The sequence below is a fragment of the Oncorhynchus clarkii genome, chromosome 1 (genome assembly GCF_045791955.1).
Source record: "Oncorhynchus clarkii lewisi isolate Uvic-CL-2024 chromosome 1, UVic_Ocla_1.0, whole genome shotgun sequence".
Taxonomy (NCBI): Eukaryota; Metazoa; Chordata; class Actinopteri; order Salmoniformes; family Salmonidae; genus Oncorhynchus; species Oncorhynchus clarkii.
In genome coordinates, this window is record NC_092147.1 from 34028737 (window position 1) to 34056688 (window position 27952).

Here is a 27952-nt window from a genome sequence, read left to right on the forward strand (position 1 = left end):
TGTTTCTCAAACTCGGTCCTCAGGCCCCAAGGTGTGCATGTTTTGGTTTTTGCCCTAACACTACACATCTTATTCAAATGATCAAAGCTAGATGATTAGCTGATTATTTGATTCAGCTGTGTAGTGCTAGGGCAAAAATCAAAACGTGCACCCCTTGGGGCCTGAGGACCGAGTTTGGGAAACCCTGTACTAAACCCACAGTTCATCCAATGCACCTTTTTTTTTACTTTAACTTTTTGCACATCATTACAACACTCTATAAAGACATAATATGACATTTGAAATGTCTTTATTCTTTTGGAACTTGTTTATTTGACTTTTTGTTTATCCATTTCACTTGCTTTGCCAATGTCAACATATGTTTCCATGCCAATAAAGACCCTTGAATTGAATTGCGAGAAAGAGAGTTTGTGTGTGTGTGTATGTGTGTGTGCCTTCATGTGTGTGTGTGACAGTGTGTGTGCTGTATTCCAGACTCATCATGGAGAGGTGCCAGACAGCAGTCTCCAGAGCACAGGCAGCTCTCGCTCCTCCCACTCCCGCTCTCCCTCGCTACACAGTCATCTGCATGAGAGCGATCAGAGCGTCAGGAGGACACACGGACACGCTCTGGGACATGTCCATCGAGGACGCCTCAGGTGAGACGGACAATCAATCAATCATATATCGAATACCTTGGGGGACATTGAACTGTGCTGTTGTCTGTTCTAATAGGCCAGCTCCTCTTCTCTCCTCCTTGTCCTTGTCTCTCAAGTGTCTTACTCACTGAGTGGCAGGTAGCCTAGTGGTTAGAGCGTTGGGCCAGTAACTGAAAGGTTGCAAAATCAAATCCCTGAACCGACAAGGTAAAAATCTGTCCTTCTGCCTCTGAACAAGGCAGTTAACCCACTGTTTCTAGGCTGTCATTGAAAATAAGAATTTGTTCTTAACTGACTTGCCTGGTCAAATAAAAAATGGTTCACACTCTGACAGTGTTTTTCAGGGGGTTGCTGGTCAGCAGGCTGGCCACTATTAATTGTAATAGATGTCTAGTGGGGTGGTTTGCATAAGGAGCTGGACTGGAGACGTACATGAGCTACACTCAGATATCCAGTCCATGCTTGTGGGGTGCATTGGGATAAATTGAGCAGATTGCTGAGGTTTCTAAGTGTTTTATTGTGATCATGTGTCAGTACTAGGGTATTGACAAATTGACTATTAAAGTATATTGACAAATTTAACGTTTAAAGTATATTTCTGTTACGGTTTTCCGTTAAAACGATGAGAAACTCATAAAATTCCACGTCAAATCCTATTGCGTGGTTTGACCACTAGGGAGAAATAAAGGCATCTGAAATGTTCTCACGAAGACAACCGTTAATTCGCGTTGATTCGTGTTACTTCCGTTTGTTAGCGACTCACAACAAAACATTCAACTAGCCGAATGATCACTGTTCTTCTCCCAGCATTCTTTTTTCTCTCACTCAATTTCCATCCAACCGCTCCCTCTACACAGTGTGCATTAGTCCTTCAGAAATGACTGCCTATAAAACACAAACAAAACTGTAGACAAGCTATATATATTCTTTGCTGAATCACGACAGCTTTATCAGAAATTCTAAATGGTCTGGTTGATTAAAGTAGGGAAATATGTGTTGCAACCACGACTTGCAGTTTAGAATAATAAATGCCCCTCTATTTGAGTATTTTTGGCGATTGGCCATAGTGTAGAATACAACACTTTAGAATACAACACTATATATACACTATATATACAAAAGTATGTGGAAAGGTGTATAAAATTGAGCACACAGCCATGCAATCTCCATAGACAAACATAATAGGTAGTAGAAAGGCCATACTGAAGAGCTCAGTGACTTTGAACGTGGCACCATCTTAGGATACCACCTTTCCAAAAAGTCAGTTAATCAAATTCCTGTCCTGCCAGAGCTGCCCCGGTCAACTGTAAATGCTGTTATTGTGAAGGGGAAACTTCTAGGAGCAAAAATGGCTCAGCCGCAATGTGGTAGGCCACACAAGCTCACAAAAACAGGACCGCCGAGTGCTGAAACTCACTTCCGAGTTCCAAACTGCCTCTGGAAGCATTGTCAGCGCAAAAACTGTTAGTCGGGAGCTTCATTAAATGGATTTTAATGAACCAGCAGCTGCACACAACCCTAAGATCACTACGCACAATGCCAAGTATCGGCTGGAGTTGTGTAAAGCTCGCCGCCACTGGAAACGTGTTTTCTGGAGTGATGAATCACGCTTCACCATCTGGCAGTATGATGGGCTAATTTGGGTTTTGTGGATGCCAGTAGAACGCTACCTGCCCCAATGCATAGTGCAAAATGTAAAGTTTGGTGGAGGAGGAATAATGGTCTGGGGCTGTTTTTCATGGTTTGGGCTAGGCCCCTTAGTTCCAATGAAGGAAAATCTTGACGCTATAGCATACAATGACATTCTATAGGAATCTGTGCTTCCAACTTTGTGGCAACAGTTTGGGGTTGGCCATTTCCTGTTTCAGCATGACAAGGCCCCTGTGCACAATGCATGCCCAACCTCACTAATGCTCTTGTGGCTGAATGGAAGCAAATCCCCTCAGCAATGTTTCAACATCTAGTCATGTAATGCCTTCCCAGAAGAGAGGAGGAGCAAAGGGGGTCCAACTCCATATCAATGCCCATGACTTTGGAATGAGATGTTTTGACGAGCATGTGTCCACGTACTTTTGGTCATGTAGTGCATGTACAGTGCATTTGGAAAGTATTCAGACCCCTTGACTATTTCCACATTTTGTTACATTACAACCTTATTCTAAAATTAAATTAATTGTAATTCCCCTATGTCAATCTACACACAATACCCAGTAATGACAAAGCAAAAACTGGTCAGGTTGGATTGGGAGCGTTGCTGCATAGCTATTTTCAGGTCTCTTCAGAGATGTTTGACTGGGCTCTGGCTGGACTACTCAAGGACATTCAGAGACTTGTCCCAAAGCCAGTCCTGCATTGTCTTGGCTGTGTGCTTAGGGTCATTGTCCTGTTGGAAGGTGAACCTTCGCCCTAGTCTGAGGTCCTGAGCACTCTGGAGCAGGTTATCATCAAGGATCTCTTTGTACTTTGCTCCATTCATCTTTCCCTCAATCCTGATTAGTCTCCCAGTCCCTGCCCCTGAAAACATCCCCAAAGCATGATGCTGCTAACCCCATTCTTCACCGTAGGGATGGAGCCAGGTTTCCTCCAGACGTGACGCTTGGTATTCAGGCCAAAGTGTTCAATCTTGATGTAATCAGACCAGAGAATCTTGTTTCTCATGGTCTAAGAGTCTTTAGGTGCCTTTTCCATCTGGCCAAACTACCATAAAGGAGTGATTGATGGAGGTGCTGCAGAGATGGTTGTCCTTCTGGAAGGTTCTCTCATCTCCACAGAAGAACTCTGGAGCTCTGTCAGTGACCATCGGGTTCTTGGTCACCTCCCTGACCAAGGCCCTTCTCCCCCGATTGCTCAGTTTGGCTGGGTGGCCAGCTCTAGGAAGAGTCTTGGTAGTTCCCAACTTCTTCCATTTAAGAATGATGTAGGCCACTGTTTTCTTGGGGACCTTCAGTGTTTCAGAAATGTTTTGGTACCCTTCTCCAGATCTGTGCCTCGACACAATCCTGTCTCGGATCTCTATGGACAATTCCTTCGACCTCATGACTTGGTTTTTGCCCTGACATCCACTGTCAACTGTGGGACCTTATATAGACAGGTGTGTGCCTTTCCAAATCATGTCCAATCAATTGAATTTACCACAGGTGGACTCCAATCATGTTGTAGAAACATCTCAAGGATGATCAATGGAAACAGGATGCATCAGAGCTCAATTTCGAGTCTCATAGCAAAGGGTCTGAATACTTATGTAAATAAGGTATTTCTGTTTTTGCAACAAAAAAATTATAATCTGTTTTTGCTTTGTCATTATTGTGTATTGTGTGTAGATTGATGAAGAAAATGTCATATTTAATCCATTTTAGAATAAGGCTGTAACGTCACAAAATGTGGAAAAAGTAGTCTGAATACTGAATACTGTACTTACTGATATTCTCCAGAAGCAGCAGCAGTTTCATGTCTGACAGGGCAAGACAAGACTCGAGCCCTCTCTTCCTCTGTAATGCTCTATACTGTCTCTTCACTCCATCCATCACACAGGCTGCTTCTTCCCTCCCTTCACTCTGTCTTAAAAGAAGGCCATGGTAGTCAAGCAGCATCAGTGTGTTTAAAATAGGGTGGTATCGGTAGTGTAGCTTCCATATATGCGAGCGTACCTAGGTCTCCACAAAGAGGTATAGTGATACCTTAGTTTTCAGTTGATATGAGATGCTCACTGACACTCTGTCCTGCATCAGTAGTATTGAGACAGTACAGAAAGAGCGGGGTTACATTTTTCTTGACACCCAGTTTCATAACACATTATGACAAGGTCCTAGCCATGTCATAATATGTCATATCACTGTCATGACCCATGTATTTACACCTGTTGTGACATATATTTAATTACTTTATGGCTGGTTATGACATTCCCAGTCATCAGCAACAGAGCATTGGGGTAGGTGCATGTCTGACATCAATGTGTGCGTAATTGCAATGTTAATTTAATGTGCCATAAAATAACTTCTATGGCAGGTTTTGTAAGTTTTTACACTCTTATGTAGGTGCCATAACCAGCCATAACATAACACAATATATATCACAACAGGTCTGAATATACTGTGTGACATGACAGTGTTAAGACCATATTAAAACAGGCTTTGACAAGTTATGGCAGCTGTTACGACATATTGTGGCATGGTTATGACTGTGTCATAATGTGTTATGACGCTGGGTGTCAAGTAAAGTATTACCAACGAGGGATAATGAAAGGACTCGATAGAAGGAGGGAGGGGTAGTTTCCCTACTGTGTTCTGTCCTAGATGCCCGCCTGTGTTCTTCTACTGTTTCTTGTTCTGCTGTAATTAGCATGTTAATCTGTGTAAGAAGTGACAGGTCTGTAAATTGCTCATGTTATTGACACAACTGTAAAGGCCTGAGGACTCTTGAGGGAGGGAGTGACTGTCCTCAAATGACATGGTGCAAGGAAAACATTAGAAACACCTTTACACAACCTGCCCCCCTCCCTCCTATCCTTACCTCCCTACTTCTCTCCCTCCCTGTTGTTGGCCACTACTGGTCTCTCTCTCTCTCTCTCTCTCTCTCTCTCTCTCTCTCTCTATCTCTCTCTCTCTCTCTTTGGCCTCTCTCTCGTTGGCCACTAACTCTCTCTCTCTCTCTCTCTCGTTGGCCACTACCTCTCTCTCTCTCTGTGACCATCTGTCCACCCTGTGGTAGCTCCAGGGCATTCTGGGTACAAGGGGAGTGTGAAATTAGTTTGGCCGGTCAGTGGCCCGCCCCTATGGCCAATATAACCAATTCCCGTGGAACATGCCATCACTTCCTCTCAAACCAGAGTGGGCAGAAACACTGTTTCTAGGAGGAAACTGGGAATGGTTGAGAAAAGGTTGGAATTTAGACACATGGAATGGTTGTATGTGAGTGAGTTATCTATGCCATAGAAAACCAATATAACACCATTGGTTATAGAGGTTGGTAATGCAATAGGCCTTGTTCCTTCAATAGGCCTTGTTCCTTCATTCCTCTGCTGTCTCCATCTGTCCCCCTACCCATTTTCTGTCATTCTCTTTCTCACCTTTCATTCACCTTTCTCTCTATTTCGCACATCCTCTCTTTAATTTCTTCTCCACTGTCACCTCCTGTTCTCCCTCTTCCCCCCCCCCCACTCCTCTCTGTCTTGATCTCTTCCTTCATTCTCTAACTGTAGGGTCTGTTGGAGTGTAGATTATCCATGGTTCTCCAAAGGGCTGAGAGAGGGAAAGAAATAGAGAAAATCTCCTGATACTGGGCGAAAAGGGTCAATATCAGGGGATATCTTTATCTATGTATTTCTGGATATCTGACATTTTATTAGGTATAAGGAGTAGACAATCTCCAGATACGCATGTCTTTAATGTCATATATAGGATATTCTCCATAATTGGACAGTTTCTACATGCATCCAATCCGGAACTCAGAAATCTCCCTGCTACTGTATCATCCTTGTACTGTAAGTCTGATCGAAAATGGTCTATAAACTAAATTTAAGTCATGAAATGTGACTGACCGATTCAAATAGGTCTTATGTAGCAACATTTTTAATTGTGTTTTTTTTATATTGGATAAAGTAGAGACTCAGGGCTACAAAATGGTATATCATACACTGCATTTTTGAGGAACAATGTGAAAGTAATGTTGATAAACTCGTAACCTCACTTTGAATGTTTTGGTAGCTACTGGAGAGCTCTTCTTTGTCTACACCCATTCAGCATCGTTCACACACTCTTAAGCTTTAGCCCCAACCATCTGAGCGTTCTGTGCTAACAGCAGCAGTTAAGCACCCAAGTTAACTGGCTAATGTTGGCTAACTTGCTAGCTACTTCCAGACACAAATGAGAGAACTGACCATTTTACTCGCCCTAGCAGAGCTGGTTCAGCTGTTTTTATGTTATCGAGAGCGTTGGTGACTGCAACTGTGCTGCTGGCAACAATTTACTGACACCGCCCATATTCAACGGGTGTTGAGCGTTCATAAATTTGTCAGTTATTCTGCGCTCTGGTAAACGAGACGAGAGTGATCTGAAATTGGAGTAGATAGCCAGAGTGAATTTACCAGCTATGTCTATCAACAGTTGTTGCAGTGACATTCTATTGAAATGGAAACTTGCATAGTGGAGTATTTCAATAAGACATGTAGCTAGCTAGCTAATTGAACCATAGTCCCAACTCATGATGTTACTATTCTACATGAATCTGCAGGAAGCTAACCAACCAGGTTCAATTTTAGCTAGCTAACTTTATGTTTCAACTAGGTAAGTAAATGGCTCTGAGATACAAATAATAAGATCATACTAGCAAGCCAGTCAGCTAAAATTAGCAAGCTAGCTAACAGTACACTTTAACTTGAAATGAAAATGACTTTGTCAAAATTAGAAATGCGTAATATCTGAAAATGAAGCTAGCTAGGATATCTTACACATATACACGGAATGGACGCTTTTCCCTGTCACAGATGCCATAGTTTCCCTTAGATTGAAGATGTAATCCAGAGACTGGTGTTTTCTCCATCTCCTTATGTAACAGTTTAGCTTCCGTCCCTCTCCTCGCCCCTACCTGGGCTTGAACTAACCTCTGCACACATAGACAACAGCCAACCTTGAAGCATCGTTACCCATCGCTCTACAAAACCCGCGGGGAACAACTACTTCAAGCCAAGGGGAACAACTACTTCAATGTCTCAGAGCGAGCGACATCACAGATTGAAATGCTATTAGCACGCACCCCGCTAACTAGCTAGCCATTTCACATCGGTTACACTTAGCTTTCATGCTCTAATTCCACTGATTTCAAAACTCGGTCCTGCAGAAAGTGAAGATCTACAATGCAATATATATATATATATTTTAAAGCCGTGTTAGAAGGTATTACCTAGACATACTGACCAGCTCAAATAGACAGAAGCGTGCAATATGGCAGGCCAATCCAAACTCATCTCTCAGCATGTCAAGCCCACTCATTATCTCAGCCAATCATGGCTAGAGGGAAGGTTGCTGTCCCTTTTTCTGTGGCTAAACCAACTAGGCTAAACCAATGACGTTACAGATGGCATACAATATTATTATGATGGCACATGAAAGTTCACATGTTCCAGAAAGCATTTCTGCAAAAAAAAACAACGAATTTTGATAAAACATTTAAAAGTTTTAGTTCAAATGGCTCTTATGTGAGGTAGTGAAACAAGTCACAAATGTCCAACGCCCAAATAATTTTACCTGTTCAGGTGCCAAAAATGACTGCTTCTACACATGAAGGTGATCATACATTTGCACCATATTCAGAAGTAGGCAAGGCACGGAAAGGCAAACGTCATATTTAAGTTGTTTTTTCCAAAGCACATCTCTACTATTTCTGTTTTAAAAATGCAGCAAAACAAATCCAGAGCTCCAATAACAACACATGTTTTCTGTGAAGATGCAAACGTAGGCGAATATTTGCCAAAATTATATTTTATTTATTTAACAGAAAATAAAAGTTGCACACTCACAATACCTCTGCCTGCTCTGTTTGTTATGGACAATGGATGCAGATTGGGTCGTCAGCAGCGGTCCCTCACAGTCCACCCCAACATGGTGGTAGTGTTCATCTGTGATTCACTCCAAACTGTCAATGCATAAATCATGAATCATACTTGTGTTGATATTGTAAGAAAATATTGTCATTTCACATAACTATACTTTGTGATTTTATTTACTACAATAAATAAAACATCTCAAATTATCGTTAAAGCTGCAATATTTAACTTTTTGGGCAACCTGGACCAATTCACATAGAAATGTGAGTTATGCTTCGGTCATTCTCATTGAAAGCAAGTCTAAGAAGCGGTAGATCGGTTTTGTACATCAGCTTCAAATAGCTGAAAATACAATATTTGTGGTTATTTAAAATCAATTTCACAGCGGTTTAGATGGTACAATGATTCTCCACACTATTGCCTGCTTGTTTTGTCACGAACAAACATTACTCAAACGATTAGAATTTTAGCAATCAGGAAATAGCAGAGCGATTTCTGCATATTGCACCTTTAACTTCTTTGAATCATTTTCTCAATAGCATCTCACTTCTTTGTTTCTCCTTTTGTCAATTCGACCACACACTGTTGACACATTCATTTGTGGCGCCCAAATTAAAAAATGACATTTGGAATTCCACAGCAGAAAATACATGATTCTTGATGCTAGGCTACCAGTTACTGTGCTTTTAGCTTGTGGATTGGCACACCTTTATCCAGAGGGAATTCAACAAATTATAGCTAGTGTCTGAAAGAATGATATGAATTTAATATTTGTCAAATTATGAAAGATGTCCTCAAAATCAGGAAGTGCGATTATTTAGCATATCAAAAAAAACATTTCAAGATCCTGATATGGACCTGATATGGAGCATATGCATTGTACGTGCTGAGAAAATATACTATTTATGCCAACTGTCAGTCTTTGTCATCGTATAGAGAAAATAACATGTCCACATAGTCCTATCTCAGGATATGTAATGACTCAATATCAGGCCTTGCCATGTATGATATCCAGAGGGAATTCAAAAATGATCTGTGCATAAAATAAAATATGGATTTTGTATTTGTCAAATTATTGACCATGTTCTTAAAACTCAGAAATCCATCATCCTATTTTCAGCATATCAAAAAGCATATCAAGATCCAGATATGGACTTCAGCCAAGAGAAGCATGGGCTATCTGGAATCAATATAGCTTTATATCTTGAATGTGCTGAGAAAACACAGATATGCGATGTATGCAGTCAGTATTTGTCAACATGAAGAGAGAAAATAGGATGTCACATACAGTTGAAGTCAGAAGTTTACATACAACTCAGCCAAATACATTTAAACTCAGTTTTTCACAATTCCTGACATTTAATCCTAGTAAAAATTCCCTGTCTTAGGTCAGTTAGGATCACTACTTTATTTTAAGAATGTGAAATGTCAGAATGATAGTAGAGAGAATTATTTATTTCAGATTTTATTTCTTTCATCACATTCCGAGTGGGTCAGAAGTTTACATACACTCAATTAGTATTTGGTAGAATAGCCTTAAAATTGAATAATTTGGGTCAAACGTTTCGGGTAGCTTTCCACAAGATTCCGACAATAAGTTGGGTGAATTGTGGCCCATTCCTCCTGACAGAGCTGGTGTAACTGAGTCAGGTTTGTAGGCCTTGCTCACACACGCTTTTTCAATTCTTTCCACAAATGTTCTATAGGATTCAGGTCAGGGCTTTGTGATGACCACTCCAATACCTTGACTTTGCTGTCCTTAAGCCATTTTGCCACAACTTTGGAAGTATGCTTTGGGTCATTGTCCATTTGGAAGACCCATTTGTGACCAAGCTTTAACTTCCTGACTTATGTCTTGAGATGTTGCTACAATATATCCACATAATTTTCCATCCACATAATTTTCCATACCCATGATGCCATCTATTTTGTGAAGTGAACCAATCCCTCCTGCAGCAAAGCACCCCCACAACATGATGCTGCCACCCCCGTGCTTCACGGTTGGGATGGTGTTCTTCGGCTTGCAAGCATCCCACTTTTTCCTCCAAACATAACTATGGTCATTATGGCCAAACAGTTCTATTTTTGTTTCATCAGACCAGAGGACATTTCTCCAAAAGTTACAATCTTTGTCCCCATGTGCAGTTGCACACTGTATAGCCTAATGACTGTACAGCCTATTAAGGCATTTTTCATGTCTTTACTTTTTAATTCTAAGTCATTTTTTAATGTAATTTTATACAGCCTACATGCAAAATGTATAGGCATGTTGTTGAAGTGTTGTTGATGTGTTGTTAAAATACTGAGCACTCCTGCCAACCTGTAGTGTGTCACAAATGCTTCACTTAAATGTGTATTTGTATTTATTAAGGATCACCTTTAGCTGGTACCAAGGCAGCAGCCACTCTTCCTGGGGTCCAGCAACATTTAGGCAGTTATATAAGGTACATTTAAAAATATTACATGACATTACATTTCATAACACTTTTCACAACACATTAAGTGTGTGCCCTCAGGCCACTACTCTACTACCACATTTCTACAATACAAAAAATAATCAGGCAATAACTAACTCATTAGGAATCCGGGGCACCACGGAAGCATTCGTTTATACAGAGCGGCTATCTCCCAAATCCACTCTTAAAGATCTGAAGATCTTTTATATCAATTGCAGTCAGTCAATTATTATTTACCTTCTATCAGTCTCATCTGAATGTCGTAAAATGATTGGTTATCTGCACGAACCCTAGCCTAAATTTTGAATCAGCGATATACAAATTGGCTTAATTATTTATTTACTAACTAATCAAATCACAGAAATACATAACAAACTAACAGTAGATATTATAGATTGGGTTGCTACATGATACAAAGAAAAGTCCCTAGCGAATGAAACCGATATGACAGCTTGGTAGACAAAAGAAAGGGGAGGGTGGTTCAAGAGCACGAAACTCAGAGGATTAGTACACTCATAGAAATTGCTAATACTTTACATGAACGACCGCTCATACGACAATAAATAGCAATTTATATTTACGCCCGTATGTCATTATTGTCTTCTCTGTTGGAATCCGGTCCGTCTGCTGGAGAGTTCATCAGAATCTCTCTGGTTGCGTTTCCCCAAAGATCAAACTATTTTGTGGTTGTTAGATTGGATACTTTAGAGTACCATTCGGAAATGTTCTCATAGAATAGATGTTTTGGCGTTTGTCTGTATTCTCATCCTAGGTTTACGTAATTTCTAGCTGGAGACTAGTAATTATATGTCTAAGATTTGCTCTTATTCTGTAGGGATCAATAGTCTCAGAGTTGAACCATTTCCAGCCGTGTAGCCAATACTCCACGTGGTATGGTCTTGCCCTTTGGTAGAGTTGCAGTTTAAACTACTTCACACACCAGCGTCAGCCGGCATGTTTTGGTCTTAGAAATTCAATCATTTGCAACCTTAGCTTACACCGGGGTTTGCGTGGTCTGGTGTGAACTTCATCAGGAGTGGGTCTTATACGTTTCATTAGAAAAGGGTGGTCCATGACGTCTGGGCTCAAGGGGGCAAATTGTAATATTTTAAAAACATTTAAAAACGTCCTAACTTTGCTGGACCCCAGGAAGAGTAGCTCCTGCCTTGGTAATCCGTCTGTCCCTGTGGCTTTGTGAATGTTGACCTGTTTAACGGACTTAGTCACATCGGCTACGAAGAGCGTGATCACACAGTCGTCCGGGATTTCTTATAAGCGTCTGGGTTAGAGTCCCGCTCCCTGAAAGTGGCAGCTCTACCCTTTAGCTCAGTGCGAATGTTGCCTGTAATCCATGGCTTCTGGTTGGCTTCCCGTCAGATTCTTACAAGGAACCCCCAACCTACATCCCCTATATCTCCCTCTCTTCTTCATGTGAATGAAGAACGATTGATAGGGAATCTTCGTCCAGTACGAGGTGAGTAATCGCTGTTTTGGTATCCAGAATCTCTTTTCTGTCATAAGAGACAGTGACAGAAACAGCAGCCATCTCCTCCAGCGCTATTCTATCAATTAAGTCTTGCGTAGTTAGTTTTGCATTGAAAGTGGCTAATATTCCATTAATTCGATTACAATTCCCACAGTAAAGGTAAACGTGGATAGCGTTAGCTAACATGGAAAACTAGAAAGTTGAGTGATGTTCAATCTCGGGCTTCTCTGCATGTGCTGACATTTCTTCTACATGGCAGTCCCGGGGAAGTGAATGCCACTTATGCACGCAGCTTAGCGGGAACATTGGTGCCAACTGTAAAGTTTGGTGGAGGGGCTGTTTAACATGTTACGGGCTAGGCCCCTTAGTTACAGTGAAGGGAAATCTTAATGCTACAGCATACAATGGCATTCTAGATGATTCTGTGCTTCCAACATTGTGCCAACAATTTGGGGAAGGCCATTTCCAGTTTCAGCATGAAAATGACCCTGTGCCAAAAGCGAGGTCCATACAGAAATGGTTTGTCGAGATCTGTGTGGAAGAACTTGACTGGCCTGCACAGAGCCCTGACCTCAAGCCCATCGAACACTTTTGGGATGAATTGGAATGCCGACTGCGAGCTAGGCCTAATTGCCCAACATCAGTGCCTGATCTCACTAATGCTCTTGTGGCTGAATGGAAGCAAGTCTCCGCAGCAACGTTCCAACATCAAGAATGGAAAGCCTTCCCAGAAGAGTGGAGGGTGTTATAGCAGCAAAAGGGGGACCAACTCCATATTAATGCCTATGATTTTGGAATGAGATGTTCGACGAGCATGTAGTGTATTTTCTCTTTTCTGGTATAGACAGTTACCACGGTTACAGAAGCAGTGTCCTAGGAAACACAGACACACACACGCGCACACACTGAGAGGGGGCCATCGTGGCATTATAAACACAGTTCATTAAAGGGGAGGAAGAGAGATCAATCTGGAGTGTACAGGGACACATACACACACCAGCAACATCCTCCTCCAGCCCACCTGCAAGGAGCAATCAGGGCATCTGCCACCACAGAGGTCAGACCATCTAACATACCATTACAGCTGTGTGTGTGTGTGTGTGTGTGTGTACACGCGTGCGTCGGTGCAAATATGGATGTTCCAGACCAGCTTGTAGCAACATTGAGATATGTCGTTTTTTTGCCTGTTTTAAAACTGATGGCAGTAGCAAATGAATGTGAATGTATGTACAGAATTATGTGATTTGGTATTTGTATCCACTAACGCTGCATCAACTGAAGGTGAATTAGTTTAGCTTTAGGCTTAATTAAAGCAGAATCTCTATATCCTTGTTTACCCTATTCTGTCCTCTTTTTGCCTCATATCTCTCTCTTCATCTCAATCTGCCTGTATCCCTGTCTCTCCTGCCCACTCTAGCTGCTCCTTTCATCTCTCTTGTCCCTCGCTCTTTCTCCCCTTTTACCCACCCCCTCTCTCTCTCCTCCTTCCTCCATCCATCTCTCTGCTCTCCTCTCTTGCTCCCTCGCTCCACCCTTCCATCCCTCACTCCCTCCCTCTCTGTGTTGTGTTCAGCTTGCGGAGGGTGGAGTGTCCTGGGCTCAAACATTAACATGCGGCAGGCAGCCATCCCAGCCTCTTTCCTCCTTTCCTCTTAAGGAAGCGATAAACAGAAGGGAGGGGGAAAGATGGAGAGTGGAGAATGAACGAATGAAATAAGGGTTCCAAGTGATTGATATGGCACAGGCAGAGAGGGAGGGAGAGAGGAGAGAGGGAAGGGGTAGATAGAGAATGAGGGGTGTACTCACAGACACACTTGACGTGATACCCATAATGTACACACACGTAAACACACAGAGGCAATGTAAAAACACATTGATATTTGAATCACTGTATAGTTTCCATGATTTTGCAGGAACAAAGAGAGAACAGAGAGAAGGGGAGAGGGATGGAGGAAGTAAGGAGAAAAGCAGCTGTTAGAAGGATGGGAGGGTGAGTGTTGAGGACACAGACAAACAGGCAGCAGTGTGATCCACACACACACACACAACGCTGCAGCAGTAGTGATGAATGAAGACCAGGAGAAGCTGTGATTTGGCTCTATTAGAATTCACCAGCCACCTCCATCAGAGAAATGGAAGGATTCGAGAGAGAGAGATGGAGGCAGAAAGGGGGAAAAAGATAAAGTGATTCAAGGCGAAGAGGAGGTGGAGTGCCAGCGACAATTAAGCCAAATGGGCCGGTGCTTCATTCCTGCCCCCCCACTCACACAACAACCTGTCCCGGGTATCAGTGGCACATGCACACACACACGCAGGCAGACAGGCAGGAGGAGATCAATGGTGCCCGGGGCGTGTGTGTGTGCGTGTATATGTCGGTTCAGTGTGTTTGTGACATGGTGTCGCTGGCGTATGTTGTGCTAGCGGAGATGTAGCATTAGCAGCAGCGGAGGGGGCAGCCTGCTTGTGTGTGTGTGTCTGGGAGAGTATGTGTGTTGGTTAGAATGCTCAGAGAAAGCTGTGTGTGTGTGAGTGTGTGTGAGTCGTCAGAGGGGAGGGGAGCCTCCAAGCGCAGTAGCGGTAACAGCAGCAGGGCTAGCAGCAGCATCGTCGCCAGTGTGTGTGTGAGTGTGTGTGAGTGGGCGTGTGTGTGTGAGGGGTGGAGGGGAGCGGAGAGGGACTCCCAGGAGAAGGAGTCTTGGTCGGGGTGTAGAGCCAGCCTCTCTCCCTCTCCTCCACAGCAGGACCTGGACCTCCAGAGCCAGGGGACTAGGTGGATCTGTAGCCCAGCCTGGAGCACTGGAAGCTGGGGAGCTCTCTCCCCCTCTCTGGAGGGCTGTTCGGTGGGAGCGGGAGCTCAGGATATGTGTGACTCAGGGGGACTGCCAGACGGATCTGAGAGACAGCAACGGGGAAGATTCCGTTACCTCTAACCGTTAACACTACTGCTCCTGCCTTGGAGAGGACGAGGAGGAGAGGAAAAGAGGGGTGAAGGGAGGGGAACAGGGGGACTTTGTGTTTGCTGTAACAGAGGAAAAGACAGAAGGATTTAGAGGTGGAGGGTAGGAAGAGTGATCTCTCGTCCCATGACATTCCCTCAGGGTTTGCTTTGGGACCTTTGACTGTTGGCCGATTGGACAGACAGTGGCACTTATCTTACAACCTGTCACTGTAACAACTGTCAGGTTGTTGCTGGGTTACTGTCCCCTTGGCGACCCGACCATGTCGGTGACCACAGGCTTCAGCTACCAGCTGCCTGGCATCACCACTGTAACCTATGTGTTTGTTTACAGCCCGGGCACGGTACAGCGGGACCCCAGCCCCCCCACCCACACCCCCCCTGCCATTACCGGCGCCAGCGGGCCCAAGCGGAAACTCTACAGCGCCGTGCCGGGACGCACCTTCATTGTGGTCAAACCGTACACGCCACAGGGCGAGGGAGAGATCCAGCTGAACCGTGGAGAGAGGGTCAAAGGTTAGTACACTATGACTGTTCATAAAGTGGTTTGACCTCTTTTGACAGGTGTATTATGAAACTCGACAGGTCTCAGATTTGGGAAGGAACCTAGAAAGATGTAAATGACATATCTCATTCTAGGAAACCAGGAAACCACTAGGACACCAGAAACTTGCCTTGGGATCACAAACTTTTATTGCGTCTATAGAATGTGATAACTATGTGCTGAGTAAGTCTGGGTCTAGTCTGTAGTCTCAGGCAAGGTCAGCCATCACAAGAGTGTGTCACTCTTGTCACAGGTGTAAATGGATGTGACAGAAGGTGTGTTTAACTGTAGAGGCAGTACAACACTAAAAGGATGGGTCATGCATACATTATGCAGTACAGTACATAGATAAAGGACACTCCACTGTTTTCGTTCCATTCATGCCTCTGTAATGTCACTTCACCACTGGAAAGTGGTACATTTGTCATCTAATGCATCTGAAGTGTTGTCAAAGTCAGTCTGACATGAACAATGTTTCTCTGTTTTAGTGCTACTTCACCAGCATTGTCATGGGTTGAATCCTAACTAACGCATAAATGCCGTAATGATTTTGAGTTATGTGTTACGTGTGCATATCTCGAGCTAGGATTCAGCCCTACAGGATGTCTATATATTCTGACTCATAATCCTAATGGTGCTGTGGTTACGGTGTCATGTGTGTCTTCTGTTCTCCATCCATGCCTCACTCCAGACTACGACTCTAATGACCTAGAAGGTAAAACGCTACAACATTCTTCAACATGACTGTCAGCCCGTCTCTCTCTCTCCCAATCACCTCTATATCCAAACCCACCCCTTTCCTTCCCCAGACAACTCTAGTGCTTGGTTGTTGGTTGAGGATGGAGTGTGTGTATTCTACATGAGTTGCTGCCTATGTAAGTGCATGGTCCTCTATTGCCCAATCCCAAATTGACGCCTACCCCTTATGCACATTTGATAGGATTTTATATAGGTGGAGGCAATATGGTAACAGCTCCACTGAATGTGTCACCATATTGCTTATGTAGCAGATGAAGATCTGTGTAACTCACTCCTCAGCCTGAAGTGTCTGCGCTGCCGAATAGCTAGCGACTGGGTATAATGTTTCAGGAGGGCAGTCACGTGTGTTTGCGAGGCAGAGGTCCTGGGTTTGAGCCTTGGTGTGAGATGATTCAGGAGGAAGCGGTACATGCTAAGCAAGCAGTGCGATGTCCTTTTACACTTACACCTCTCAAAGCCTGACAGATCTCAACAAGTGCATAGGGGTTAGGGGTTAAATAAAGTTTGGGCAAGAGCATACACTCACTTCGTACTTCCTCTTCAGAGTGATTCTTCCTGAGTGCGACGTAGTTTATCTTCCCTCTTCTACGCATGCCTACAGGATTAAATGTTTGTCACTGTTTACTCTCCTACAGGCTCTTAGACACATACACCTCTCCCCGACAGGCACGGATGCCACACTTACCCCTTTGCTATATGGTCTGATGCACTCCCACCCTGTGTGTGTGTGTGTGTGTGTGTGTGTGTGTGTGTGTGTGTGTGTGTGTGTGTGTGTGTGTGTGTGTGTGTGTGTGTGTGATGAAAAGTGTTGTTGTTTATGATACCTAGGCAGATGTTGTGCCAAACAACTGCGTTGTGAGTCATGACTATGAATAGAGGAACTCAGTGACCCAGTCTGATATGAGAACTGATATGTATAACGTCGACACAGATGTTATCACCCACAGAACTTTCCATTTCAGAGGAACGAACACAATGTTATGCATTTTTCCTCCTTACCATGCATTGTTCAAGGTTATTCACTTAACCACAAACGTCAGAAGTAATAGTGTATATTGTGTCTAAAACATGGTGTTCCATGACGGTACTGAGAAATGGACACTATGATGTCCATGTTAATGGAACACCAGTCCTACCGTGGCAAGGCTATATGAAACGTTCATGCCAGTGGACGCTATGCTGAATACTGCAGGTGTGAATGAAAAACATGACGATATACGTAGCATATGCTCTCACTTATGATTACAGTCATGTGGCTCATGCTAGAATTGAACCTACAACGTTGGAGTTGCCAGCACCACACTCAAGCCAACCGAGTCACCTGGCAGTGTTGTCTAATACCGACCAACATGACTAACTGTACTTTCCACTTCCCTGTCCACTGTAGTTCATGGGTATAAGCTGTATCAAATGCCAATTAGAAGGCAAAAATATTTTTTTTCACTCTTCAGTTTTGCTAGTTCCCAGCTGGTCTTGTTGTTGCTAGCCTGCAGTGACCAGTTCGCCTCACAGTGCATAGAGGGGCTTTGGGACTGGGAGAGGCCGTCTCTGTGGATGGATGATCTCCACTTTGATACATAATACATTCCATCTCATCTGCATTCATGAATGGATGAGTTGCTAATAGTTACAGGCCTCATTTACACTGGGGGAAGAGAGGAGGTGAGGGGAGGAAGGAGAAAAGAGGAGAGGGCAAGAGATTAAGCTTCTCCACCGTGCCGTGCCATATTCTTGGGGAGAAAAACTTTGACAGAAGCCAGAGCACATGGCCAGTTTAGATGTGACGGTATGCCATGAAAGAATAGGGAGAATCCCCCCCCCTCCCACCAACCACATCCTTTGTAAGAATAAAGAAGGTTGCCTTCTATCTTTTACAATGAGAAGGTAGTAAGAGTACTATACACTTTCAACATCAACGTCCTACTTCAACCAGCTTTATTTGTAAGAGCCTGGTTTTGTAGGATGGTGTCCCTGACATACTTTGTTGTTGAACCTCCATTAACTCAGTCACAGCTCTTCTCCCTTGTGTCATACCCATATTCTTCTCTTGTCACTTTTCCATCCCTTTATCCTGTGACAACAGAGGAACACCTGTATGAGGAACTGAGAGGGGGTGAAACCAGCAGGCCTGCATTCTAACTCTCCTCTCATAGCCTACTGTGTGTTTGTTAGTATACTGTAGCTAGCTAGCCTGCACCCTGTGGATTAGTATTGTGGCTAGGTTAACCTAGTCAGGTGTTTGGTGTATAGGTTCAGTTGAGCTGGTATTTTATGTAGTCCTTAGACCAGGGCTGTAATACAACAGATTGTATGCATTAATGTGGTCTTGTCTTCCTCTCTGTCCTGTAGAGAACAGTGTTTTTCAGGGATCAGAAGGTAAACACAGCAGTATAACTCTACAAACCCTGGGATATCTACTGTACAATAGAAACCCTCAGAGACGGTTTCCCGGTCACAGATTAAGCTTATTCCACAACTAGGCTTCATCTGTGTCCTGAAAACCGCTCCTTAATGTTTAGGCGTTGTGGTAGAGGACAGTCATGGTTAGCACTGTGTTGTAGTTGGTGTGTGACCTGTTGTAGTTCTACTATAATGTTTAAGTGTATGCACAGCTTTGTGCATCCTTCAGTGAAGTTTGTACATCCTTCAGTGTACTTTTTGCATAGTCCACGATGTCACATTTTCTAGCTTTCATTGTCTGTCTTGGTTTTATTGTCTTTCACCCGTTGTTACTCTTCTATATGTATTGTATCTTCCCTCTACTCAAAAATGATGTGTAGCTGACTCCCAATCTGATGAAGAATAGCTAGGTAAATTCCATTCCTCTCCATAATTTAGTCTACAGAAGGATAGTGACAATAGCCCACTGATGCACAGATAGTCTAATGTAGCCTTCCTATATGTGTGTGTACCTCCACCACTGTGTGTGTGTGTGTGTGGCGGGGGTCTCGATCCATTGGATATGTTAGTGTTGACAATACCCTAGGGGGCCTTCCATTCCCTCCACCTCTCTCTCTCTCTTTCTCTCCTCTCTGATGTACTCAGATAGCATCACCAGGATGAACACCTCTCGATAGGCCACTTGCTGTCACTATGGAAACGGATAGAAACACTTCTCCTGAAACGTGGTCAAGCCCTTAGAGCACACACTCATTCACACGCACACACACACGCACAAACACATGCACTCACCCAGGGCTTTGGCGGTCATGACATTTTGTCAGCTGGGGATTGTCATGCAAATAACTGCCGGTTTCACGGTAACTGACCTTTCATTAACAGAAACACGTTTAGTATCTCTTAGCTTTCACGCATAGCCTACAAGCCACTGATGCAGACCTTTGGAACATCTACATTTTAAAGTCTAATAAATCCATTTAACATAGCCTAGGCCATCACAATAAATAGTTACAAGAATACAATTGAACATAGCTGAATAAATTAGAAAGGATATTTCCCCAAACGATCTGAGGGAGTGAACACATGTGGCCATTCTGTGTTGAGAGGTTAACAAAGAAGCAGGCCCTCCTATATGCTTCATTTAGAGTTATTTATGACACTTTAGTTGTGATACAAACATTAGGCTATATATATATATATAAAACAAATTATTCATTCTAAAGCTGCATGATTCAACTCTAATGATGATTTGAAAAACGTGGCATGAAAGGCATGAGCTCTGCTGTTCCTTGTGCAGTCTGCACACACTGAGTCAGTCTCTCATTCACAGTTTGACAAGCGCTTGATAATATTCTTACCCATCAGACTTTTCTCAATTTTGTCTTTACATATACTAAATACTGTGTGAAATCAGTTTGGATATAAAATGGGACATTATCATGCTCCTTCCGGGAACAGGGGCAGGGGAAAAAATGCATGTAACCCGTATGCACTTAAATAACGAATGGAGGACACTTTCCCCGCGGTTCATTTTCATGCCAGCCAGGCAGGCAGGCTACTCCGGTTGTAAAGCGAAGCAATGTGCTTAATATTAGGAATGTTTTGAAATATATATAGTAGAGTTAGCCTATAGAAAGCTAATGGGATCCTCCTCTTTTTAATAGAGGCCATCAAAACTCTGTTTTCTCACGCAACTGCATAGCCTATTAAAATCTTGCGCAACATGGGTTTATGGGCTCTCAAGTAGTGTTTGATTAGATTTTTTGATTGCATTTGCATTAATGTCACATTGATTAGAGTGCTGAGTACCAGGCCATTATTGAAGCCATTGGCCGTTAACAAGTTTGGTAGGCTACTAATGACCATCAGTGGCATCAGAGCGCAGTTTTGGAGAAGCCTAATTACCATGACTCCACGGTCACGTGGAATTTGACTGTGGTCATGACACATGAATGCCAGTAAAATGGTCACCGTAACAGCCCTACACTCACCTCACACATTGTACCATCTTAACACACATAAAGTACAAACACACACCAACATATTCCATTACAAGCTATTACTTCTCAACACACACACACACAAGCACACACACCTCTCGTCTGCATGCCATTGTAAATCTTCCAGACAGCCATGAAAATCTAACCGGCACAAATAACATTGAGATTAGACATTCACAAACATGATTAATGGTCTCAGGCCGCGCCCAGTGTGTGTGGAATATTAACATTGCTATGGCCAGTAGAGGATACCTGGAGCACACACACACAAGCCGGTAGACACACACACACACACACACGGACAAAAAAAAAGCATTACTAATGATCTGAAGGGGAATGCAGTGTGATTTAACCATTACTGCAGATATACAATTCCAGGCTCAAACCTTCCACTGGTGCTAATGCTTGGTAAACATGGGCCCTTTATGGCTTAGGGCTTCTCTATCATGTTGGCACAGAGGCCCAAATCTGTGTGTGTGTGCGGGTGAGGGTGTGTTGTAAGCCTAGGACTGAGTGATGTAATGGGCTCTCAGAGATGCACAATAGATAATTTGAATGCAGCATTGTGATGACACGCACACACGCGCACACACACACACACACACACACACAGTGTTGTATTCCAATTTTGAGGACACAGATGAAGCTGTTTCTGAGACCAGGATGCAACTGTCTGTAACCAAGCAACAGGTGCTGAACACAACAGAGCAAAAGTTAAATACTTGATTTTCATGAATAACAAAAGCACATTTATCCGTTTTTTTTAAATCCTGACATTAAAAAAAAAACACATTTGGATTGTATAACCTCAAAAGTTACTTATAGGCCTACCTCTGCTTTTGACATTGTTGGTGACATTGAATGGCCAGAATACAGTCAGATTGTAGTGGGTAGTGTATTTTCAAGCGTGTTCTCCAAAAATGTAGTCCATTGTAATGTACTCATTTTGAAATAGATCTTCGATCTGAAACCTGTCACATACAGTTTATGACGGCTACAACATCCACACTTCCTCTCTCACACTAGGAAGCAATTCATCCTGCATTATGAGACCTGAGAAGGGGGTGGTAGGGAGTAAGGATCGGGGATTGTGTGTGTGATTGTGTGTGTGTGTGTGTGTGTGATTGTGTGTGTGCCTCTAGAGAAATTACACAGTGACAGGGTAGAGTGGTCATAGTGACCTGAGGGAATAAAGTTTATTAAGACCTTATTAAGATTTGTGTGTGTGTGTGTGTGTGTGTGTTATCAGTTGGGTCAGTGGCCTGGGGGAAGGACGAGAGTGTCACAGCTGTCCAATCAGAGACGCAGCAGGTAGCAAACCCGGCCACGCCCACACCTGCACCCTGCAGACCACACCATCTGTCCCTCTATCTCTCTCACACACACACACACACACACACACACACACACACACACACACACACACACACACACACACACACACACACACACACACACACACACACACACACACACACACACAGCTAATAACAAACACAGCAGAACCAGCAGTCAATAATGATTATGAATACAGATCAGGAACTGGAGTGAAAGCTTCCTGACATACAGGATTGCTCCATAACCATTAGGTACAGATTGTGTGTGTTTGTACAGAGTGTACAGTTTGTGTGTGTTTGTACAGAGTGTGTTTGTGTGTGTGTACAGTGTACAGTTTGTGTGTTTGTACAGTGTACAATGTGTGTGTGTGTCTGGATCCTTGCATTTCACATAAGTGTTCCACCATGTGTTTTTTTCAGAGGGTGTACTCTACCTAGTTTTTTCAGAGGGTGTACTCTACCTAGTTTTGTCAGAGGGTGTACTCTACCTAGTTTTGTCAGAGGGTCTACTCTACCTAGTTTTGTCAGAGGGTCTACTCTACCTAGTTTTGTCAGAGGGTCTACTCTACCTAGTTTTGTCTACCTAGTTTAAGCCTCAGTGCCTGCTGTGTGTGTGTATTCATGCCCAGATAGTGAGCCATATCAAGGACAGGGGATACCAAGTCAGTTGTACAACTGAATGCATTCAACTGAAATGTGTCTTCTGCATTTAACCCAACCCCTCTGAATCAGAGAGTGCGGGGGGCTTCCTTAATCGACACCCACGGCATCGGCGCCCAGGGAACAGTGGGTTAACTGCCTTGTTCAGGGGCAGAACAACAGATTTTTACCTTGTCAGCTCAGGGATTTGATCCAGCAACCTTTCGGTTTCTGGCCCAACGCTCCTACCCGCCAGATGGACACAGTGGGACTGTGAGATCCTGTAGTGTCTCCGTATGGTCTTGCCCTGTGTCAGCCCTGCCCTGCCACTGTTACTGTGACACTGTGTATCACTGAATGTGTGTATGAAATGCACACACACACGTCACACGTGCTGATATGATGTGTTGAATTCTCACAATTCTACATGTACTACGATTTGATGTTCCAAACATATTGCTCACCGTATGTCTGCTGCAGAGGGACAAGATGAAGCCATGAGAACTAGTTTTAATCAGTCATGGAAATAAAAGTACAGAAAGCTAATTGGCTCACTATTTAAAAATACTGGAGTTTTGGTGCAGGTACAGCTGACTAGCGCAAAAATAATATTGCGATATGTGGTCCAAAATAATATTGTGATATGTGGTCCAAAATAATATTTGCGATATGTGGTCAAAAATAATATTGCAATATGTGGTCAAAAATAATATTGCGATATGTGGTCAAAAATAATATTGCGATACGTGATCAAAAATAACATTGCGATATGTGGTCAAAAATAATATTGCGATACGTGATCAAAAATAACATTGCGATTACGTGGTCAAAAATAATATTGCGATTACGTGATCAAAAATAACATTGCGATTACGTGGTCAAAAATAATATTGCGATTACGTGGTCAAAAATAATATTGCGATTACATGGTCAAAAATAATATTGCGATACGTGGTCAAAAATAATATTGCGATTACGTGGTAAAAAATAATATTGCGATTACGTGGTCAAAAATAATATTGCGATACGTGGTCAAAAATAATATTGCGATTACGTGGTCAAAAATAATATTGCGATATGTGGTCAAAAATAATATTGCGATACGTGGTCAAAAATAATATTGCGATATGTGGTCAAAAATAATATTGCGATACGTGGTCAAAAATAACATCCTGATATGTAACTGTATCGATTTTTGCCCCATCACTATTATTGACAGTCAATTTCAGTATGTGTGTTTTACTGTGGGCAACAGTCATGCTCATTAAGGTCCTGTATCACAGAGTAAACACCATTAATCAACACCTACTAACAACCACACATGCACACACACATGCACTCACACACACATGCACTCACACACACACACACACACACACACACACAAATCTATGACTGATCAACAAACATTCTGTCAGTGATATTAACGATCAATACGTAATCACTCAACACTCAATCTCTATCAAACCCTGGTCTTTTAAACCTGACCTTATGAAGGGTTTCATTATTTTTGCCAGTTTAAAAAAAAATCCACAGCCAGGATGTGCAGCAAGAAGGTACACCCACATCGAATGAGCTTGTGAGTGCATTAAGGTGAACAATAGACAGGAAAGGTAAGAGTTATTAGGTAGCCTGCCTGGTCTATTTTTGTCTTCACCTGGGGGCCTATAGAAATGGGGAGGAGAAGAAAGATAATAAATTAAATAGAGGGAGAGAATGAAACCCAAAGAGTTTTGCTTATACCTTCAAGGTTGGGATCCCATAGTTGGAGTTTTCCTCCCCCACTACTCTCACACCTTAGTCATTAAGCGGATGCTCTTATCCAGAGGGACTTACAGGAGAAATAAAGGTTAAGTATCTTTCTCAAGGGCACATTGACATATTTTTCACCTAGTTTGCTCAGGATTTGAACCAGTGGCCTTTTGTTTACTGGCCCAACACTCTTACCCACTAGGCTACCTGCCGGTCGCTTCTTCTGCTCCACCTGCTCTCATTCTATACCTGCCTTCGCTGTAATTAATATATATATGTAAAGCTCCCTTTTTCATACACTCTCTCTCTTCCTCGACTGAATCGTCTTATCACTCACTCTCTCTTTCCCTCCCTTACTGTGGGTTTGTGTTGAATACAGATGAGGAAGGGACTGCGCCACTCCCCAGCCCTCTCTGAGCTGAAGGAGCCCTGAGAGCACACACACACACACAGACACACACACAAACAAACAGACACACACACAGACACACAGACACACACACACACACACAAACAAACGGGGCCCCAGTCTCAGGGAAGCGTGACTATCCTTCCCTCCATTCACTTATTCACTCCCTCCTTCATCTAAACTCCTCTGTGCCTCTGGGGTCTACTCCGCTCGAGCCTCCATTGTTTCTTCATTCCCCCTTCACTCTCCTCACCTCTATATCTCTTTCTATTCCTCCTCTCTTCTCCTTCTCCTTCTCCTATACTTGTGGTAAGATGAGAGCTATTAGTGTCATATACACTGCTTTATCTGGAAATTAATTAACAAATGATGTTCACTGCATTCTGGGATATATAGTTGAATATCCTTGAGACTTGCATCCCAAATATTTGTGTGTTTGTGTGTGTGTGTGTGTGTGTGTGTGTGTGTGTGTGTGTGTGTTTGTGCTCTCTCTCTATTAAAGCATATTGAAAAGAGGTTTAGTAAAGCGTGGAGGGCTCCAAATCTATTAACTGCACTTTGGATATTGGAATTCTCCCTGTACATACACACAAAATCATATGACTGCTGGCCACCCACAGCAGCTCCACACATATCTGTATTATTTTATGTTTGTAATGATACATTACTGTGTATATACATCTAATTTGCTCTTAGTATTCTTACAGCACACACACCCTCATTTTACCAGGTAAGTTGACTGAACACATTCTCATTTACAGCAACAACCTGGGGAATAGTTACAGGGGAGAGGAAGGGGGATGAATGAGACCATTGGAAGCTGAGGATGATTAGGTGACCATGATGGCCAGAACACTGGGGTTAACACCCCTACTCTTACGATAAATGCCATGGGATCTTTAGTGACCACAGAGTCAGGACACCTGTATAATGGCCCATATGAAAGACAGGACCCTACACAGGGCAATGTCCCCAATCACTGCCCTGGGGCATTGGGATATTTGTTTTAGACCAGAGGAAAGAGTGCCTCCTATTGGCCCTCCAACACCACTTCCTGCAGCATCTGGTCTCCAATCCAGGGACTGACAAGGACCAACCCTGCTTAGCTTCAGAAACATGCTGCTGGCTCTCTCTCTTTGTGAATGCATATCGGCAGATGGCCATCTCCCAGTGTCTCAGCTCTCTGCTGGCTCCTTTGTTGTGTGTTTCTGCAGGAGAGAGGAGAGTTTCTTAACAACCCCACTCAGTCTGTCTCTTGTCACCTTTCTCTCCTGTGTGTGTTTGTGTGCGAGTGAGAGAGAGATGTTAAGAGAAGAAAAAAGCTGGACAACTTGTCTTTGGGAGCATGTATAGTGGTAATAGTATGAGAGAGAGCGAGAGGGAGAGAGAATCAAGTTTAATGTGTGTGTGTGGGGGGGGGGGGGGGGGTGGAGGGAGAGGAGAGGAGAGAGGAAATATTGATGTGTGTGTGAATGACTCAGCTTTGAGCAGTAGAGCGAGGCTAGGCTGAAATTAAAATGAGCTCAGTCGGTCGTCACACACACACACACAGTGGGGATACAGTGGAGCTTGAAGGCAGGGCAGAGTGTGTGTGGAGTATAAATAGCTCTGCATTGCCACTGATGCTATTTCTGGACCAGGCATCGTGACTGACTCAACCGCAGGCAACCTCAGACGGGACACCGACACACACTTTGTTCAGCACACACACTCACGCACGCTTGCACACACACTAAGTTCCTCTGTGTCCAAATCTCTAAGGACTTAAAATTGTCCAAACATACATTAACAGTTGTGAAGAAGGCGCGACAGTGGCTCTTCCCCATCAAGATATTTGGCATGGGCCCTCAAATCCTCAAACAGTTCTACAGCTACACCATTGAGAGCATCTTGACTGGCTGCATCACTGCTTGGTCTCGATCGCATGGCGCTACAGAGGATGGTGCAGTCAGCCCAGTACATCACTGGGGCCGAGCTCCCCGTCATCCAGGACCTCTATATCAGGGGATGTGAAAGGAAGGCCCAGAAAATTGTTTAAGACTCCAGCCACCCAAGCCATAGACTCTCTACTTCCGCTCGGCAAGCGATACCGGTGCAACAAGTCTGACACCAACAGGCTCCTGAAAAGCTTCTATCCCCAAGACATAAGACTGCTAAAAAGTTAACTAAATGGCAACACGGACAATCTGAATTGACCTTTCAATGTTATTTTTTGCACTGATTATTCACACTCTCGCTCTATGCACACTGACACTCCAACACACACACATTCATACTGACTCTACACACACGCACACACACTTACATACAATCATCATATACACTGTTGCTACTCTGTTTATCATATATGCTGATGCCTAGTCACCTTATCCCTATACATATCTAACCGTACCTCTCCAGGATCCCTGCACATTGTAAATATTGTATTGGAACTGACCCTATATATAGCTACTGACCCTGGAACGGACCCTATATATAGCTACTGCCCCTGGAACTGCCCCTATATATAGCTACTGACCCTGGAACTGACCCTGGAACTGACCCTATATATAGCTACTTCCGGCGCCGACAGAGATGGCCGCCTCGCTTCGCGTTCCTAGGAAACTATGCAGTTTTGTGTTTTTTTACGTGTTGTTTCTTACATTAGTACCCCAGGTCATCTTAGGTTTCATTACATACAGTCGAGAAGAACTACTGAATATAAGATCAGCATCAACTCACCATCAGTACGACCAAGAATATGTTTTTCGCGACGCGGATCCTGTGTTCTGCCTTACAAACAGGACAACGGAGTGGATTCCATGCAGCGACCCAAAAAAACAACTCCGAAAAAGAGGGAAACTAGGCGGACTTCTGGTCAGACTCCGGAGACGGGCACACCGTGCACCACTCCCTAGCATTCTTCTTGCCAATGTCCAGTCTCTTGACAACAAGGTTGATGAAATCCGAGCAAGGGTAGCATTCCAGAGGGACATCAGAGACTGTAACGTTCTTTGCTTCACAGAAACGTGGCTCACTGGAGAGACGCTATCCGAG

General features: G+C 43.4%; 1 protein-coding gene across 1 annotated transcript in view; it reads left to right on the plus strand.

The window, feature by feature from the left end:
* The window catches only part of LOC139406385 (SH3 and multiple ankyrin repeat domains protein 3-like), a 254120-nt gene that overhangs the window by 164437 nt on the left and 61731 nt on the right, over positions 1-27952 (plus strand). The window contains 5 exon segments of the mRNA XM_071148926.1: positions 475-638; positions 15411-15592; positions 16312-16335; positions 18463-18492; positions 22853-22882. Coding sequence (XP_071005027.1) covers positions 475-638; positions 15411-15592; positions 16312-16335; positions 18463-18492; positions 22853-22882 — 430 coding nt within the window.